Source organism: Physcomitrium patens, chromosome 18, assembly GCF_059467195.1.
Source record: "Physcomitrium patens ecotype Gransden chromosome 18, ASM5946719v1, whole genome shotgun sequence".
NCBI lineage: Eukaryota > Viridiplantae > Streptophyta > Bryopsida > Funariales > Funariaceae > Physcomitrium > Physcomitrium patens.
This window is the reverse complement of record NC_143427.1, coordinates 15,911,984-15,931,263: the sequence shown is the minus strand read 5'-3', so window position 1 is coordinate 15,931,263 and position 19,280 is coordinate 15,911,984. Positions and strand designations below refer to the sequence as shown.

Sequence of the window (19,280 nt, the reverse complement as noted above, 5' to 3'; positions counted from 1 at the left end):
GATTTATCTTTCTCAAGATTGTGATTTATCTTACCTATTCTAAATTTTAATATTTTCTAATTTTTTCTAGGTTGTCTCTCTGCCATTGACTAGATCTTCATAAATTTTTCTCCCGTCAACCCTAAAGTCTTTGAACAACTACACATGAGCAACATGACCTTGGGTTCCATAATTGACACCGCGTCATTCTCCTTCAGAACAAACCCACCTCCATCACAAAACACTGTGTGAAAGGTACTTTATTGGAACCGGTTCCCGTGCCGAGAAACGCGTGCGGGTCCACAACCCTGAGGCGGGAGCTCGACGCCGGCTCACATTTCGGAGAATCGATGTTGGGCAGATCGCCGTGAAGCTTCCGGGCACTGTCGATAGAAGCTCACCCCACCCCACACTTTGTTGCACAATCCTCACTGCAGCCTCGGCTCTGCCTTGGTCGCGGGCTTCGCACACTTCGCTCCTCTCATAATATAAGGGCTGGAGCTGGACTGCGTAATTGTCAGACAACGATCACGTGTCATCGCCGTCGGACTCCAGTCTGCTCAATTTCTCAATCGATCGTCATTCGAACATACCAGGATTTTACTCTCGAAGCGATTCATGTTGTACTTTGATTGACTGCTTAGAGGTTTGGGTCTGCAACCTCTACTGTTGAACCTCTACCGTCCATAGCTGGTGGTTATTGCTCTGATGGTCGAGGAATTGAGATTGATTGCAAGTCAACCTGTTCCGCCGGGAACTCTGTGCCGATGTTCTGCAGTGGTGAGGCGTATAGGAAAGGATCATGCAATTCGCCGTTCGTGGACATCTTTGTTCTCCCTACTGTAGCGCTAAAACAGTTGAAGTTCTTATAGCTTCGTGGTTCCATTCTTCGTTTTGGAATGAAAGGTGCCGTCATCAACCTTCTGGCGTGACCTCTGAAGTCTACAAAAGAAGCTCGAAGTAGATTGTTTCAATTTTCCTCTTGATTGAATGTTACTCGTCCTGGACCTCGACTTAATTGGGTGGTCAGGAGAATTGTAGACTATACAGTGCAACTCTGCAGTATTGGAGATAAAGAATTCATTGCAGTCAGTTGAAGTCGAGTGTTTGAATCGGGGTCACTGCGAACCTGGGCACATGAGGCCTCTGTAATTGGCACGTTGTCGCTGATGCCCTTGATATTGTGCTGTTGCTTGACCACAGCCACCTTTGTAGAGATTGACTGCCTGTGCAGCCTCTGTTGACGTGTCTTTCAATTTCATCCAGCTTTGATGGCGTCGAATGTGGGCCCATCTGGTACGGTGCCAGTGTCGACCCTCGATGTTGGACCATTATCTTGTCGTCTTCTGGTCTTTCTTCTTCTTCTGCCCTTACACTTTAAGCACAGTACCAAAAGCAGGGTCTAAGTGACTCGTGTGCTTGAGTCACTCTGTTCCCTTTTATAACTTGGAAGCATGTCGGTGGTTGTTTTTCGCAATTCGTGCAAGCTCTTGATGTTATTTCTGTGAGGGCAAATTCTGTAGTTGCTCCGAATGTTTTCTTTGCTCTGAGTTTTCTAGCTCCAGAGTGTGCGTACACTCACTAACGTGTGCGGATTTCGTCCCCTCCCAGATGTACTTGAAGTCAGAATCTATTTTCTTGTTCTATTCGTCTTTTGATGGAAATTTGTGGACGACTTTGCTTTATTGCAGCACACTAGTTCTTTGGCTTCTAGGGGCAAGTAACTTTGTTTCAATCGTCGTCCGCGTTCTTCACTGAGTGGTTAATGTGATTACATTCGTGAATGCAGAACTTTGCCGCGTTCCGCAGTTGACACACAGCTGGGCAGTTATTTTATAAAACCCACTATTGTTGCAGATATGGGGTTGGATGCTGGGCTGATTGTGCAGAAGACGCAGAGGAAGCTAAGGCTACTTGGCTTGCATGGCTTTCGGACAAGTGGAGATATCCTTCAGCGCCAACTTTCAAAGTGGGACCCTTCTTTGCATGATCTAATCGATGTGGTATGCTCCTACGCACATTACTATTATGTTCCAGTTGAAGTTTCTTTTTTCTTTTTTCTTTTTTTCAAACTTAAGATATCCCAGTAGAATACAAATTATCTTATCCATTCTAGTGTGTTGGTTATGGGTTCAAAGGATTGCATCGATGCTCCTCTTCCCTCCGTTGGGAAATCGGACGTAGAGGGCATCTTCGAGGGCCCTTACTACGAATGGTTTAGATTTAACAAGGTGAGATGAACTTCTATACTGCCCTATTCATACCAAAAGAAACATGGGTGTAATCTATTGTGTCATCGTCAAGGTCTTTATTATTCGATCTGTGTGATGAGGCCAGAAAGATGTGATGGCTTGAACATTACCTAATGGTTGGCCTTGCTTGGTTTATCCAGGATTTCACTGAGTTTTATTACATGGATGAGATGTTCTCTTACATTACGGATTACATGAAGTTGCACGGACCGTACGATGGTTTGATAGGTTTCTCTCAGGTGCGTTGCCGTGAGCCCGTTTTTTTCTGTGTTATTTTGTTTATTTTTATACTGTGTCCGCGAATACTGAAGTCTACTTTAGGTTAGCAGGCGTTAATTTTCTCAAGATGACCTCTCGCATTTATGCTACACTCGCATTATCTGTTTTTACTAATGTCATCTTAACGTCCCTATTCAAGCAGGGAGCGATTATTTCTGGATGCATTGCTGGACTTCAAGAAAAGGTAAATATCTGATCCTGTAGGTCAGTTTGCCCACGACCTTCCAGGCTTCTAAGCATGTGTCGACTAGGCTCAGCATTTGTTCCAGAGTAGTTTTTTGTGAGTGTCACAGACGGTATACACTATGCGTCGTGACGTAGTCTATGTTCTTCAACACCTTCCAAACCGTGTTGGTGCAGGGGCTAGCGCTACAAGATGTGCCACCCATTCGATTAGTCGTCCTTGTGGCTCCTGCTCAACTCCGAGCGCCGCATTTGAAAATCGTATACGAAGAACCCACTATCAAGTGCCCCACATTGGCATTTCTTGGTACACAATCTGACTATTAACCAAAGACTGGTTTGAATACCAAAGTGTGTTAGTCTACAATCTTCTAACAGCTAGTGGTGATCAGTACATTAGTTCAAAAACCGTAATTTATTTTTTGTTGCGAGACTGTGGTATGATATGAGCAGTGAAGGGTATAATATGAGATACTCTGGCAACAAAAAACTAATAACGTGCCATTTTTCGTATTTGAAGCATCTCAATTTCAACGCGTTGATGTGTGCTGCAGGAGACAAGGACTGGTTGAGATCTGCTGGCTTGGACGCGCTTAAGTCATTTGCAAACTGCACAATCATCAACCATCGTCATGGTCACACGGTTCCTAGATTAGGTGTGCTCATCCTTCCGCAGAAGAGTTCTCTATAATTTCTCCTTTTGTTTTATGCTACACCTCAAAACAACAGGCCAAGAGTAAATATAATTCCAGAAAACGGTCACGAAGGGTACATGAAAGCTGATTTGTTCCTTGCTTTGCTCAACAGATGAAGCAGAGACTGCAACCGCAGCCCGATTCTTGAAGTCACAACTCGCTGCTATCGATGCGATGCCCCAAGATCAAGTGAAAGATTCATATCTGACCTTCACAGCTGTGCACAACATTGTAGATTCCAAAGTACACATCAACCCACGCAATGAAGACATTTACGCCACACCTTGATCAAAAGTAGTGCAGTACAAGAACATATGTACGATACTTCCCTTGTCACTCTCACTGTGACCCATTGCAGGGGCACGAACAGGTGATACGTTGTATCAAAAAAATTGGAATCTAGAATGTAGAACCAAATTTTTACAGCATCCCTTAGTACCTGTAGCATACAATTTATCGCTGCAGGTTTAGAAGTAGTGTCAAATTCGATGCAATTTTTTACGTGCAAAATGTGGGGCTTTACAGAGTGAAGTATGTCAGAGCACTGAATCACTTCGTTTGCTTCGCCCCGCTCTTCAAGAACTCATTGCATAGTTTTGCATTGGTTAAGGTGAAGGGACACATGAATAAACACGGTCTGGGACTTCTACCTCTACTTGCATCATTCTCTCGCCTTGTTGGGGTGTCTGTGTTGAGTAATCAATAGGAGAGCTTGATCTTACAACCCTCCAAACCTGTCTTCGGAGTTACTTGAGATTTCTCAACGAGTTGCCGAAAAAGCTTCTCCAAATATAGCTTATCAAACAGCTCGATAGACCATCAAGCCTCCGTCTTCAAATGCCTTGGGATGAGTGACAATGATTGGTCATGTGCTGTGCGTTGAATCATCGCAAGCTCAGACATCATTGGCTGGAGCAGAATGATGTGGTGCACTTTGTGAAAACACTGAGAGTGATGTCATGCTGTGACTTGCGTGATGTATTCTACACTACGTTTAAGACAACGTGAATAATTTACAGCCTTAGTAACATTTCGCTACTTGGCAGCGACCACCGTTCCCTATCCGGCCCTCGCATGCATCAAGGTCCAGCCATCCGTCGGGAAACTCGTCCGCATAGGTTTCCACAGTGTCATTCACATTCGAAACATTCATCCACCGAGAGTAATGGCATTGCAGACCGGCAGCATGTCTGTCTTGCAAAAGCGTCTCACTGACAAGCGCATCCCGCGCTTTCAGATCCATACTCTCTGCGTTCCAGACTTTTCCCAAAATCTCAGCGGCTTGACGTTTAGCCAGCCGCATCCGAAAGACCGCAAGGCTCCAGGTGGACTGTCCGCTGCCAAGGAACACATTTGAGCGCACGCAGATTTCCTGTTCAACCAGCGCTATTTGTTGGCCATTGATCTGCGGCAATGGAAAGAAAGATCGCATAAGAAAAAAAAACAAAAAAACAAAACAAAACAAAACAAAACAAAAAAACAAACAAACAATCAAATGGGGCGGATTGAGTATGAGCTAAATTATCAAATCTCATTATATCGTAATCGGAAAGAATCACACATACCACATGTTTCCTTCCCATTGTGACGTAGGGATCGTAGTACGTTCCGTCGGCGAAGTTCGGCAGGCCGGGAATGCTCCACAGTCCGATAACGTTGAGCCCCCCCTTCCGCAACAATAGAATAGACTGCACGGAAGCATTAAGACCCTTGTGCTGTTCAGTTCTCAAAATCCTATGTGCGACAAATCAAGCAGAGCACAATGGCGATAAGGTGAGAAGTAGTGACTCTCCACTCCCCTCACCTCTTTGATGAGGGCAAGACCTTCAGGTCCACGCGTCCAGCCGTCTGTGGCGAGGTAAACCGTATTGATGCTGTGGTTAGCAGCGCGCTGTTCAATAGTAGCAATGATATCCAATTTGCTGAGACCCACACCTCTGAAATGTCCGGCGGTGTTGCACTCATCTTCCGACATCTTCACCCATTCCTTGGCGAAAGGGTGAAAGTTAGTGTCGATAATGGACCCGTCTTTGCAGCGGGAGAAGCAGAGCCCGATTTGGTGCCTTGGGCAACTCGATTCTTCGAACCTCCAATGTACTGCAGCACCACGATGCACAGATGCTTCACCGTGGTGAGAAAATCCTGCCATATCTCGACGACAAACAAAAACGAGAAAAAAAGAAAGAAAAGATCCATGCGACGTTTACGACTTTTCATCAGAACTAGTTAATTAGAAAATGTAATGCACCTGCTAGATAAGGAACGCCCTTCCCAATGGCATGGTTTTGCAGAATGTTTACGACTTCGAATATTCGTGGAGAAGGCTGCAGAAACGCAGAAACGGATAGAAACGCCCCTCTCCACCGCAACCCAGGAAACAAGCCAGAAAGTCCGACGCATTTATCCTCCAAATTTCCGAGAGCGGTGTTGATATCGTTTGTTGATTGCCACTTTACGTGACTCCAGTGCAGATTCAACGACTCCTGTGACACATAGCAGCAGAGAGTCAATATTACGCATGTCGAGAATTCTTCTGCGTAAAGCGTGAGGGTGACAAGATCCCAGGAAGCAAACGAACGAAAGTGCTCACATTTGCAAACTTGTAGTACTTGAAACCCCGAATCAATGGTTCGTGAGTCTCCTTCAAAAACACGTTAGAATCGAGCGTATAATTACACTGTTGCAAGCACTGTTCCAGCGATGCAACTTTTGTAAAGCGAGCGAGGGACAAGACATTATATCGATCCTCCCATGCCAATCCTCCCCTTGCGCGCACTAAAATCCCTGCAAACACACGATCGACTTGAGTAACTTCGTCATTAACCAGTTTCTCGTTCAACAGTGTGACGGTTGTGCACACTAAATTAATTCTATTATTCCCCAAACGAATCGGGTTGGTCATTACCACTGTGCTTGGCAGGCCCTGAGAAGAAGGGAGGGAGGCAGAGAGTTCGATTAGTAGCTCTCGCCATCACTGCAGCCGACATGTACTCCATCAGCTGGTTGCCAGCTCCCACCGATGCAGTCAGCAGCGGAGAGAAGAATTTCTCGTTTTCATCGAATTCAGATCCAGGTGGTTGCGCCTCAGGAGCAGGCGAGGGAGCTGCAGCTGGTGATGGACCATCGCTGAAGCGATTTGAAATGTTCTCTGAAGGGGGAAAATCAGCAGGGGGATTTGAAGGTGGTTTTGCGTCGTCGTCGTCCATGACAAAGATTGCAACAGGGCGAGAGTACGTGCTCAACGACGGGTCTTTGCCGTATCCAACTACATTGAAGACCAAGGAACTGAAGCCGAACTGATCCTCCCACAACAATGATAAGGTTAGCAAAGACACCATGGTCACCACCGAGAAGACACCTAACACAACCTTCATATGATCCGGTAAAGAATCCAAACATCGCCATGACTTGGCCATTCTCGATCGCTTTCGTGCCTACACAGAGGAGGTCGATCCTGTAGTTTCCTCGACCGATGTACTATCCTCACATTGTGGCCAATTCCCAACTGTTAACTCCGATCTCACACTTTTTTCCAATCCCACCGGTGTTCGCAATCTGTGGAACCAATGTGGTTCGTACTGTAAATAGACTGGCCAAACTGGTTTCTAGATCTTGACCTGCATAACCGGAAGTGAGTGATGGCCCTGGAGTACTAAATCGTAAGATTGCAAAACCCAAAGATATTCAAACCTCACAAGCTAGCCTAACCTATATTCCATGGAGGGAGCGGTCTGAGCGGATTCAACACACGGACTTGATTCGCTCCCCAGCTTCTTCCTCGTCTTTATGACACATCCGAACCGCCACCTCCATTCTCAGTGTCCATTCATCTTCAAGGAAGGGGAAGTTCACTTCCTCGGCGCTGAGAGTGATGTGCTCTGCTACCAGTTTTATTAGAGGAAAATACGTGACATGGTACTGTCGATTTGGGCTTTAATTAAAAAAGCACAAGTCCACACAGCTCAAGAATTACTATTTCGTCCTTGAATAATAGATAAAATAAACTACACGGTTGAAGACCACACTTGAATGGTTGCAATGGCCGCGGGTTTGGTTAGTCAATGAAAGAACTAAATATTGATAGTAGGAGGTCTTCGAGGCACAATAGTCAACCACGCTCAATTTTTGAACATGGCAAGTTAGTTGGCACAGCATTTGCTCACCTATTTCTGGCTTCGTAGGCAGTGTGAAGCAGTTGATTCATGGATATTATAGACAGAATCGCATGTAACCGCATACGAAGTGTGGTGGTTCATCACGTCAGAAACTTCTACCAATGGAGAAAGTCGCTGGACTGGCCGCCGATTTTCTATTTGTTTCAGAGACCACCTTGGTGGGACATCACTGCGTTTATTCCTTGAAGAACAGGAATACTACCAGGATCCCTGGATCAATGCATTCATCATGAGGTACACAAGATCTCCTTGCGCAAGTCTTATTTTAGTACTGAATGGTACGACGTCACTGACACATTGTTGCTCCACCTACTCCTCTTCGTAAGCTTGACGTTGCACATGATCGTCTGTGGGAAGAGATGGCAGTAGCAGCGGGACACAGAGGATGGACGACACTGGGATGAAATTTAGCCACTTACCCCTTGTTGAGATCATTAAATGTAGCCGGCGCTCTCCATAATATTTATTGTAGACTACAGTAATTACCATAGCTACAGTATTTAGAGTCTAGTGGAGAAGTACTGTTTATCTTCTCCTCTTTTCTCTTCTTGTATACGAGACACAACTAGATCAATAGATTTTTGAGTAAGAAGCTCTCTCTCCTTAGAAACCCTCTTGTGTGTATGACTTACTACTACTCTTGTGTGTGTGTATGACTTACTACTACTCTTGTGTGTGTGTATGACTTACTATTACTCTTGTGTCTTTCTAAACATTCTCAACATGTTATTAGCACGACTCTCTTCTACACACTATCACAATTTTTTTTGCTCTAGTCTTTACTATTCTTGCTCAGTGTTTGCGTCATGATCTTGTTTTTCTTGCTGGCCCCTCACACATTAGCTACTTGCTTAGAGCACTTGTTCCACTCTCTACCTTGTTTGCTCTGAATACTTGATCCAGCCCAATTCCACCCTCTGCTTGTTCCCTGCTCCCTGTTGCGCCATGTGCCTGCCGCCGAACCCGGCGCTGCTACCCTATCGCCGCTGACGCTACTGCCCACCACCGTCACTGTCTTAACGCCGCTACTGCTGCCGCTACCATCCGCTGCTACTGTCCGCCATTGCCCGCTGTTGCCACCCTACCACCCTACCGCTGCTTGCTGCCGCCATATTATTGCTATTCTACTACCTTAATCTACAACTTTCTCCAGAAAAAAAAATATATATATATATATATATATTTTTATTTTTTCAAGGTTCAAGTTTATCATTTTATTTGACTTTATATTTTAAGGTACGTTTTACTCAACTTTTCTACTTGATCTTGTATTTTTTTTTACAAATTTATTTATAATAAGTGCTTCAACATCTTCAACTGCTTCTACTATGGTTTCAACTATTACCAATGCATCCCAACATTTTCAAGCTCTTTTATTTCCACCATTGACTAAAGATGGAAACAATTATCTATTATGGGCAAAAATGGCAAAAGCAAATTTATTTGCAGAACAACTCTCGGATGCCATTATGTTTGAAGAATCTCCTACAACAAGTATTTCTATATCTCCTGTTATTCGTTGGAAAGCACTTCTTCTCCTTTGTTGTCATCTTGTACCTGCATTACAACATCAATATTTGGAAATGGAAGATCTTGCAGAACTTTGGAAGAATCTTAAATCTAGGTTTGATCATCAAAAGACCATTTTTCTTCCACGTGTATGTCATAATTGGATACATTTATGTGTCTTAGATTTTTCAAATTTAAATGCTTTCAATAGTGAAATGTATAGTATTGTTTCACAATTACGATTATGTCGACAAAGCATTTTTGAAGAAGAAATGATTGAAAAAACTCTCTCTATGTTTCTTCCTATATTTGCTATGCTTGCACAACAATACAAGAACATGAAATTTTAGAGTCATTCTGATCTCATGTCCTATCTACTTCTTGCGGAGAAGCAAAATGAGCTACTCTTACACAATGCGGAAGCTCGTCCTATTGGAACTACAATTCCAGAATCTCATGCATTTAATATTTCAAAGTCTAAGAAGAAATTATATAAACATGGGAAATGTGCTCATAAGTATCAGGGTAATCATAGTCAAGATTATTTCTATCCATATGGAAAGAATAAACATTCTACTATTAATTATAGTAGAAAACAAAAATCAGAGATGTATTCTTGCCATAAGTGCGGAATGATTGGACATTTAGCACATGCATGCCGTACTTCAGAATATTTTATTAAAATGTTCCAAGAAAATAAGAAATTACGAGCTGAGGCTTGTGAAGTTCATAGCATGGATGCGTCCATGGATTCAATTGGTGTTGATGACTTAGAGGCTTATATAAATGATAGAACCTCTAATGATGAATCAAATGATACACTCATTGATTCTACAACAACACATACTATCTTGCGAGATAGACGATTTTTTATTGAAAAATCTTCAATTTGGCAAACTAAAAATATGATGACCATGGTTGGAGCAAATGCGTTTTGTTTCCGAGAGGGCACAGTGATGGTAAAATTACCTCCGGGTTCCATTATAAAATGTAAACATGTGATGTTTGCACCCTCAATACCTCGGAGTCTGATCGGCTACCGAGATGTGCATATTAATGGTTAGCACCTCTCGACCACCACTTTAAATAAAAAAGAGGTTTTGGTTCTTGCAAAGAACCATAAAGTTGTTGAAAAAGATTTTGCTACAAAAAATGGTTTATATCGAATTGTGATTCGGCCTCCCATTATATTTAATTTTACATCATCTATCTCAGAGAGTCGTGTTTCTCTCTAGCATGGACAATTGGGACATCCAAGATGCAAATTATTTAGAAAGATCATTCTATGTATAACTAGGCACAATTTAAAGCCTACAGATGTAGACTCTATGGAATTATATTGTGCATGTATGCAAGGTAAAATAATTACTTGGCCTTCAATTTGAAAACTTCTTCTCTTGAAATTATTTCACCACATGAGCTCATTTTGGGTCATGTTCCAAATGTATCTCACTTACGAGTATTTGGTTGCCGTGCTTGAATTCTAGTATTAGAACCTCAACAACGTACCATTGGAGCTCATCGACAAGAAGGCATATATATTGGTTTTGATTCACCAAGTATTATTCGTATTATTAATCCATCAATTGGCACATTATTACGTGCACGTTTACAAAATTACCGTTTTGAAGAAAATATATTCCTATCTCTTCAAGGAGGAGTATCCAATCAACAAAGAAATAAATTACTCATATTTGAAGCACCAGAAACGTTTACAATGAATCCCGATCCTATGACATCTTTGGCAGAAACTAAAGTTGTTAAGATTTTGCATTTAAAATGGATCGCGGATGAAACACCTGATGGCTTCAATGATGTACCTAGAATTACAAGAGTTCCTATTAATGAGGCTCAGAATGCACTTGCTCAGATTGCAGTGACATTGACTACAATACCTCAAGTTATAACAATAACAACTAAAAGAACTCGTGGACTAGATAAGCAACCCCGTAAGAAGAAGGCTATAAAATTAACTAATCTTGGTATTATTTCTCAAGAAATTGCTACTCATCTTATAGGACTACCAATTCATGATGATATATCCATGCATAATGTACCTTCAATTCCTATGAAAAACAATCTTGGAATTAGAAGGAATAAGAACAAGTTGAGTAAAGAATTATCTATTCTGTATTGTGCTACAGATGATATTTGGGACAGACCATCTATTACAATACATGAATCATTTGCATATATGATTATAGAAGCCCTTTCTTGCGAAGAAGACGATCCTGAACCTCAAACCATCGAAGAGGTGATGCATCGCTCAGATTGGTCAAAATAAAAAACTGCTATTGAAGAGAAATATGCCTCTTTGCGTAAGAGGAAAGTCTTTGGTCTAATTGTAAACACTCTTACATCTCGCCATGTGGGATATAAAATGGTATTAATATGCAAGCGAGATGCTCAAGGCCAAATAACCTACTATAAAGCTCGTCTTGTTGCTCAAGGATTTACTCAACGATTTGGCATTGATTATGAATCCACTTATTCTCCAATCATGGATTCAATTACATTTTGATATATTATTGGAATGACAATTCATGCCACCCTTGAGATGCATCTGATGGATGTAGTTACTGCATATCTATATGGTTTTCTTGATGCAAATATTTATATGAAAGTTCTACCTGGTTTAAAAACAGGAACTCTAAATCAATCTGCTCTAGGAAAATATTGTGGTATTAAATTAGGAAAGGCCTAGTATGGTTTAAAATAATCCGGACAAATGTGGTATCAACGTCTTCGAGATTATTTAATTACAAATAATTTTATAAGTGATCCATTAATCCCTTGTTTGTTTATTAAACGAGATAAAATTGGTTTTATGGTCATCACTATATATGTTGATGATCTTAACCTAGTGGACACTACATCTGCATGTGTTACAGCTACAAACCTACTTATATGTGAATTTGAGATGAAAATGCTAGAAAAAATAACTTTCTGCATTGGTCTTCAGATTATGCATCTTACAGATGGTAGCATTTTTTTCTACCAACTAATGTATATTAGACAAATCTTACAAAGATTTAATATGATTGATGCTTATCCATTGTCCACACCAATGGTTGGACGTGGTCGTGATGGTCATGATCCATACCGTCTATGCAAGGAGGAGGAGGAAATATTGGGAGACCAATATCCATACCTCGCAGCGGTTGGAGCACTTTTGTATTTAGCTACATCTACAAGACCAGATATTGCATTTGTAGTTAGTGTTCTTGCAAGACATAGTACACGTCCAACACTACCACATTGGAATGGCATCAAACATTTATTACGTAATTTAAAAGATACTAAAGACTTGGGATTATATTACACAAAATCGGCAGATCCAAAATTGGTTGTATATTGTGATGCAGGATATAAATCTGATATTGCAACAACTAAATCTCAAATAGGATATGTATTTTTAAGACATAGAGCTACAATATCATGGAAATCAGTGAAACAAACAATAACTACAACTTCATCCAACCATGCAGAAAATTATTGTCTTACATGAAGCATCTCGAGAATGTATTTGGTTGCGATCAATTGATAAATTCATTCAAACAACCTGTGGATTTTCATATGATGATTCTCCAACTATCTTGCATGAAGATAATAGTGCTTGTATTGTACAGATGCAAGTTGGTTTCATTAAAGGTGACAAGACAAAGCATATTGATCCAAAGTATTTTAGTTATACTCATGACTTGATTACTGATCAAGCACTTATAATTAAGAAAATTGAATCTACAAATAACCTTGCTAATCTCTTCACCAAAGCTCTCCCATTAAGCAACCATTGTCGACTTACTTATAGCATTGGTATGCGGCGACTTGCTTTTCTTGAATAAGAAAGTTAATGAGCTCTTTAAATAATTAAAGAAAATGATGTTGTACTCTTTTTCCTTCATCTATGATTTTGTCCTTAAATAAAATAAGGTTTTCCTAGATAAGGTTTTAATGAGGCAACAATTATTGATCTTGAAAGATCACAGAAAAGTATAGATCATAATTCTATACAAATTTTATATTATATAAATATTATGATAAGCGAGGAGTAGTGTTGAGATCATTAAATGTAGCCGACGCTCTCCATAATATTTACTGTAGACTACAATAATTACCATAGCTACAGTATTTAGAGTCTAGTGGAGAAGTATTGTTTATCCTCTCTTCTTTTCTCTTCTTGTATATGAGACACAACCATATCAATAGATTTTGGAGTGTGAAGCTCTCTCCTTAGAAACCCTCTTGTGTGTATGACTTACTACTACTCTTGTGTGAATGTATGACTTACTATTACTCTTGTGTCTTTCTAAACATTCTCAACACCCTTGAAGGGCTTTTCGAAAACATTCTGGAAGTAGTCACGACGCAGTGCAGGTTTCAACAAAAATATAGAAATGACAGATTGAATGCAACAATCGTTTTCTAAAATGTCACATCTGGAGAATCACGAGCTTTAGGGGTTCCGTTTGAAACTTACCATGAAAATGTCCTACTTGGATTCACTTTCAATTGCCATGCTAAAAGCATTGACACTGTTGCATAACTAGGCGTCATGTGGGCATCAACTCGTTACCAAAAGGCCACAATTTAATGCACCATGGCGGCAAAAGCAACTTTGATACGACTTCCATGCTCACAATACCAAGGGATTTTTAATCATATGCATAGTATCAATGGACATTACACGAAGTGCCTCCGAAATTCTCACTTTCAAATTGGTGTTGTACACTTCAAGTTTCATTGTTACTGATGTCAGAATGGTGTACTGCCAATTATATGAACATTGCTTCCTTGTACTTACACGCTAAAAAGCTTCATAAACAGGCTTAAAATATCATTCAATCTGCACCCACAATCAGGGTACTGGTAAAGTGCTTCGGAAGGTCGAACAAAGTTGGCGCCCTTGTCGTCATAGTTTTCTACATTTAACCATGATTCCTGAAATCAACGGTATGAAATAGTCGCAGTTCGACGTAGCACCACACGTGAAATCGTGTTGCTTCCAAAGCCAAAAAAAAAATTGGCTTCATCCCGGAAATCGTGTACCAAAAATACGAAAGCGACGCGTGTCATGAGGGCGCTCTTTATCTAAGTAATATGACATGAGGCAGCAGTTTACCCAGGGTGGGTTTGAAGGACCGCTCTCAGAAACGCCTAGAAGACGGTCTACTTTACGCTTCAGTGCACCAACTGTGTCTCCTTGCTGCCGTAGATCGACAGCTGGGTATCCAACAAAGAAATCCACCTGCAGTTCACAGAGAGCATTACCAGGAGGATTGCCCAGAGATGGACACGTCGAGAACTAACGAAAATACAAACAATTGAGGATTCTGGAGTGGTGCAAAACGACTTACTGCGTCCTGGCCATACAAAAAGACGTGTAGACGGCCTGTTGGATCCTCCAGTGTAAATCGGACCGCATACACAAAGGCTCCTTGCTCTGGCTGGTCTTTGCCTCCTGCAGTACTCTCGGGAAGAGGCACACAGAAATCAAGCACATCTGTTGGCCAAGTGGCCATGACTCGCACCATGCAGCGAAACTTGTTTGTCACCTGTTAGATACACAAACAAAGTCAACAATGAGCAAACTGACTTCGACAATCCACAACGGTGACCTCTTTTGAGCACTTCATCTGATTTCCCTTTAATGCACCTCAAAATGATGTAATGACGTAGTATTTCATTGCAGTTGTAATCCCATTGCAAACATGCGAAAGACTGAACAGAGAAAAGACCTGTGGATGGGTGAGAACTTCCCGTAAAGTAGAAACCTTCACATGATCGTAGCCTGTAACTGCAAAATCATGGTACCTTAGAAATGCTCTCATGAATGGTCTGTATGCATGACATAAGTTCAGAGCAGTTTCTACGAGATTCGAAATCAATGCTTGCACTCTGCAGTCGCATAGGTCAAACAAAGATTGAGAAATTATCGACATGAACAAAAAGATCAGCACTACTCAAATTGGTGTGGGATTTCGTCTCTTTGAAAAGCAGCCACTCGGATCAGTTTATCTACATTCGCTCTTGTAAGAAGAGAGACAGAGAGCGCGCGCGCCATCAACAAACACAGAGAGAGAGAGAGAGAGAGAGAGGCGGCATACCTAACATAGATTGAGGAGGTTTTGGGCACCACTGGGGGAGGCGAAGCGTTTCTGAAGTAAGGCGCTCTTTATATGCCCTGCAATCATTTTAGGGTAAGAGAAATCTTGATCATAGTAAAAGAGACCTCGAAAATTTGAAGCTGTTATGGATGACCAGTAGGAATGACTAAATATAATCAACATACGAAAGACCAATTGCAGCAACATCTTTATGCTTTCATCGCAAAAACCAACCTGCTCTTGAATATATTACTAACCTTTCACAATTCTGCACAGCTTGAGTGCTTGGAGAAAGGATGCCAATCTTGCTCTTATGAAGGAAGATGCCTTCATACAATCCTTTACGAATACGACACCCAATATTCCGCAATTTCACCCAGTCGCCTGCCAGGGGTATCTGTGGCCCTGAGTCATCCTCGGCCACATCGAAGGGAACTAGAGGCAGGACAGTACCTAACACTGGGAAGCTGCGCATCACATCAACCGGCAATGCTAGCTCCTTTGCGCTCCATAAATCTTGCCCTGGATCATCACTCTCGCCTTGTTCCCTAAAAGACAGAAGGTCAACAAATTCACTACCTCAGCAGATGATGATTATCACAACGTACAAATGCAGTTTACGGAGTGGAACAATGATGCATCACTAAGGAAGTCTCTTTCTCTGATAGTGATGCGCTGTGGTCAAGGGAAAAGAAACTGCATAGAGAGTTGCAGTATGCATAGCCAGAGACCGTACACGGGATTTAGACATGCAGGGCTTGTATCGGTTCCATCCCAAACATAGATGATGACGCTATTTTCAGCACTTTGTTCATTTACATACAATATCTGCAAAAACTTTCATACTTTGTCACAAATCCTGTACTTTTCACCAACCACTCCACACCAAAGGTCATGTGTCAGGCATCGTCTCGACCTTGTCAATTAATAAACATGTACTAGTACACAACTAAACCCCTGATTTGATATAGTGTCAGTATGTTCCGAAAGCCCCAGCTTTTTAGCATATTTTCTAGAAAATTTGCGAGCATGATACAATTGCTGCTAGTAAACAGATACAGTAATAAATAAATAAAAGCGAACATAAAATTACACATGAAACACATGCATTAAATAGAAAGACTGAAATCCTCACACTAGAAGAATGTGAGAAAGAATCACGAAGTACTCACCTTACAACACAAATCAAAGTAGGATTCCACATTTATATCTTTAATCTGCTTCATATATTTATTAGTTCCTGCAACTGTTAGCAAATGACACCATAAGCAGATGACTTAGGATCCATACCTTGCAAGATCTACTTGAAAGACAAACTCGGCGTAAATAAATGTTTACAAAGTAGTTGTAACGGAGCGGTAGAAAGGAGGCTCTTGTATTCCTAACGCTGACTCTGATTCACATAAGTTCATCGGCAGAACATCTGCGACGAAGTGTACAAAAGATTTCTGGAGAACATGAGTAAGTGACGTACATACATGTATCAATAGGGTGACTTGATGCCCATGTGCGAAGAAGGTCTACAATATCACGATCATGTGCCTCCACAGAATAACGGCTGTGAGACTTTTGATACGGTTCATAGCCATCTCCTTCAAGCCCACTTAATAACACAAAGGATGCACCATATTTTGGATTTCCTATCGCCTGAGGAGCATCCGCGTGACTTCTCATCTGCTAACCACTCACATGTTGTAACTTCACACGCTATGTACATGCGTGCTTTTGAACCCATTAGAGTACACACATCGACTAGGAGGACCGATCTCCGATTCACAACTTGCAACATACAACTGCAAAACATGACACCGAACACAACATAACCGAACTGGGTGCCTGCTGCAGACTTCCATATCAGAAGCAGAAGCAAACCCTGGAAATGGAGATTTTGAATGGTGACGCACCTGAATGCGATGAAACCTGATGATGTCACCCACGGTGTTCACCCGCGGCATTTGATCAGCAGGTGCGAAGTAGAGGACACGAAGTCCAGGGGTGTTGTAGGACATATCTACCACCGTCATTGTGCATAGGCAATCTGTCACCAGCAATATACCATCCCAGCTGAGACCGTAAAAAGATAGAAGAGAACCACGGACATTAATTTCTACATTAAGGCATAACACTGAGAACATTATAGTCTGAATTTCATGGTGAGACGCCGCGCCCCCGAGGGCTCCATGTACTCATGAGGGAATTAAGCGTAAGAGCTAACCATCTCCTCGGGTGGACTTGGGCTGCTCGTACTCAGCCACAATGCCGTAGAAGTTCACCTTTTTGTCTACACATACTACGGCATCTGCAAGCCGATCGTAGTTGTATTTCCCTTGCACCCGATGCAGCTCTATCGACATGGTCCTCTGCAACATGAGAACAGACGATTATGTAAGAAATACCACTAATAGCTCCACCTCGACCACCGCGAAACGTAAAGCGATCACATAGAATTGATTTTCGCGGAGGCGAGGAGTCAGCTTCCTTCTTCTCGTATTCACACCCACCAACAATGCAATCATTCCTCGATTATATCGACAAATTCACTGATACATTTATGTGCTATATAGCAAGTCGAAAGCAATGCACCATATTAAAACAGTGCAACAATAAAAATAAAAATTAAAAAATTAAAAAACAATATCATAGTGAAAACAGTTAGTAGCGAAACTTGAGGAAAATGCCTGCAGCGAAATTTTTGCAACTTGGAACCCTAGAGTGACGTTATTGCTAATCGAGGTTGCTGACTAAAGCTCCCGGAAAGGTTCCGAGCATACAGACTTCCCTCGTAACCTAAATCTTTGCTTGAACATGCAATCATTCTGGTGGTCAAAAACTCGCAGACAGGAAGAGTGCCTGACAACCCTGACCACCACATGCATTATCTTGCACATACCCTTCGACATCATTCTTTTTTGCGAAGCCGTAAAATACAAACGAGCCAAGCATAGGAGCGTAAATGACCTTATACCTTCTTTTGGCCTGGACATGTCGACGTCAAATCTCAATGTATGAAGTCATCGATGCAATGCCCAATAGTTTGTTGGATTCATGTTCATCACAAGCCAATTACATTCCCAATGATCCGACACTACTTTAAAAACTCCACTAACAACAGCCAATACATTAATCAAATTGCGCGCTCTTCAAAATCAACCACAGTCAACCTAAGCTTGGCGGACACAAACATGGCGGTAGAACGTAAGACATAAAATTCAGGAAACGAACTTCAGCAGAGGAAGACTCGAACCTTGGAAGTAAGATACAGCAAGCTCGGCAGATTCCCAGCTCCGAGAGATTTAGGAGATCGGGGACATGACCCAATGCGATCGAAACGTGAGGTTAGGGTTTCGGCAAACCCAAGATGAAAAAAAAAAAAAAACCCCACTCTTTCAAAAATGGTGCTAATTAGATTCCACAATGCATCAGACCCACCTCCTCTCACACGGCATTTCAAAATCTGCTTTCGATTCCAAGCGTTTTCACACGACACATTTCTCATTAAAAAAACAGAAGAAGATTAGTAACGGGGGCGTGGGAATTGAGGGTGATGTGGGCAATGAAGGACGTGATTCGCATGAAACCACGATTCGATTGTGCGCACGCTGAATACGTCTTCTCGCAGTCGGTCCGATGGATGCAAATGCGGGTCCAATTCCTGGGAGATTCCCGTGCAGTTGGGTGCCGGTGTCGGTGAGCACGCACAATTGCGGGATCACACGCCGCCGACGGATTCTTAATCATTCTGGAGCCTATTCTTATGCAGAAAAAAAGCACGTCATGATGGTCCATGTTAGCATTTTTCTGACTAGATTGTTGGTTCGAGGTGGTTTGAGGACGGCTTCATGAATTCTACGCCAAAACATCCTGTAATATTTAATATGGGTATTTACAACAACGAGTCAATGTGCTTGTTGTATGAGCAAAGCATATTTTGTAAAATTTAGAATTAATAATTCTAAATACTTTCTAATATTTTTATAATTTTAATATATTTTTATTTAGAAGATATGATTAGGGGTATTATTTTCTTTTTCTTGTTGGGATTTGTGATTGTGAAAGTTAATCTTTGAAGATGATGTAATTAAAGATCAAATTATCCAATAA

At 41.6% G+C, this 19,280-nt stretch overlaps 3 protein-coding genes across 14 annotated transcripts; 1 reads left to right on the top strand and 2 right to left on the bottom strand.

The window, feature by feature from the left end:
* Window positions 1-327: 327 nt before the first annotated feature.
* Window positions 328-4,043, top strand: LOC112295526 (uncharacterized). 6 transcript variants are annotated; one of them, XM_024547259.3, is made up of 9 exons: window positions 498-625; window positions 1,183-1,275; window positions 1,769-1,982; window positions 2,118-2,210; window positions 2,372-2,470; window positions 2,653-2,694; window positions 2,871-3,000; window positions 3,248-3,349; window positions 3,501-4,043. In XM_024547259.3, exons 3-9 carry the CDS (start codon window positions 1,839-1,841, stop codon window positions 3,674-3,676), a joined length of 786 nt encoding a protein of 261 aa, XP_024403027.1. In that variant the 5' UTR covers window positions 498-625; window positions 1,183-1,275; window positions 1,769-1,838; the 3' UTR covers window positions 3,677-4,043. The 6 variants fall into 6 exon arrangements, with proteins under 6 accessions (XP_024403024.1, XP_024403027.1, XP_090100574.1 ...); XM_090244448.1 differs by having other exon boundaries at window positions 511-885; XM_024547256.3 differs by lacking the exon at window positions 1,183-1,275 and having other exon boundaries at window positions 328-625.
* LOC112295525 (uncharacterized) lies at window positions 3,863-7,284 on the bottom strand. The gene is made up of 7 exons (XM_024547253.3): window positions 7,097-7,284; window positions 6,294-7,005; window positions 5,979-6,172; window positions 5,637-5,871; window positions 5,193-5,485; window positions 4,954-5,076; window positions 3,863-4,793 (listed from the first exon to the last, which is right to left on the bottom strand). The coding sequence occupies exons 2-7, from the start codon at window positions 6,802-6,804 to the stop codon at window positions 4,410-4,412; spliced, it is 1,740 nt and encodes a 579-aa protein (XP_024403021.1). The 5' UTR covers window positions 6,805-7,005; window positions 7,097-7,284; the 3' UTR covers window positions 3,863-4,409.
* A 6,481-nt stretch (window positions 7,285-13,765) lies between these two features.
* On the bottom strand, window positions 13,766-18,929 carry LOC112295609 (protection of telomeres protein 1a). 7 transcript variants are annotated; one of them, XR_016498387.1, is made up of 12 exons: window positions 18,424-18,929; window positions 18,138-18,155; window positions 17,395-17,539; window positions 17,084-17,217; window positions 16,658-16,853; window positions 16,352-16,425; window positions 15,916-16,007; window positions 15,437-15,727; window positions 15,180-15,256; window positions 14,811-14,970; window positions 14,430-14,627; window positions 13,766-14,320 (listed from the first exon to the last, which is right to left on the bottom strand). XR_016498387.1 is itself a non-coding variant. In XM_024547414.2 (12 exons), exons 1-12 carry the CDS (start codon window positions 18,673-18,675, stop codon window positions 14,102-14,104), a joined length of 1,755 nt encoding a protein of 584 aa, XP_024403182.1. In that variant the 5' UTR covers window positions 18,676-18,929; the 3' UTR covers window positions 13,766-14,101. The 7 variants fall into 7 exon arrangements, 5 of the variants coding, with proteins under 5 accessions (XP_024403182.1, XP_024403183.1, XP_090100572.1 ...); XR_016498388.1 differs by having other exon boundaries at window positions 14,811-14,910; XM_024547414.2 differs by having other exon boundaries at window positions 14,811-14,869.
* Between the last annotated feature and the right edge of the window lie 351 nt (window positions 18,930-19,280).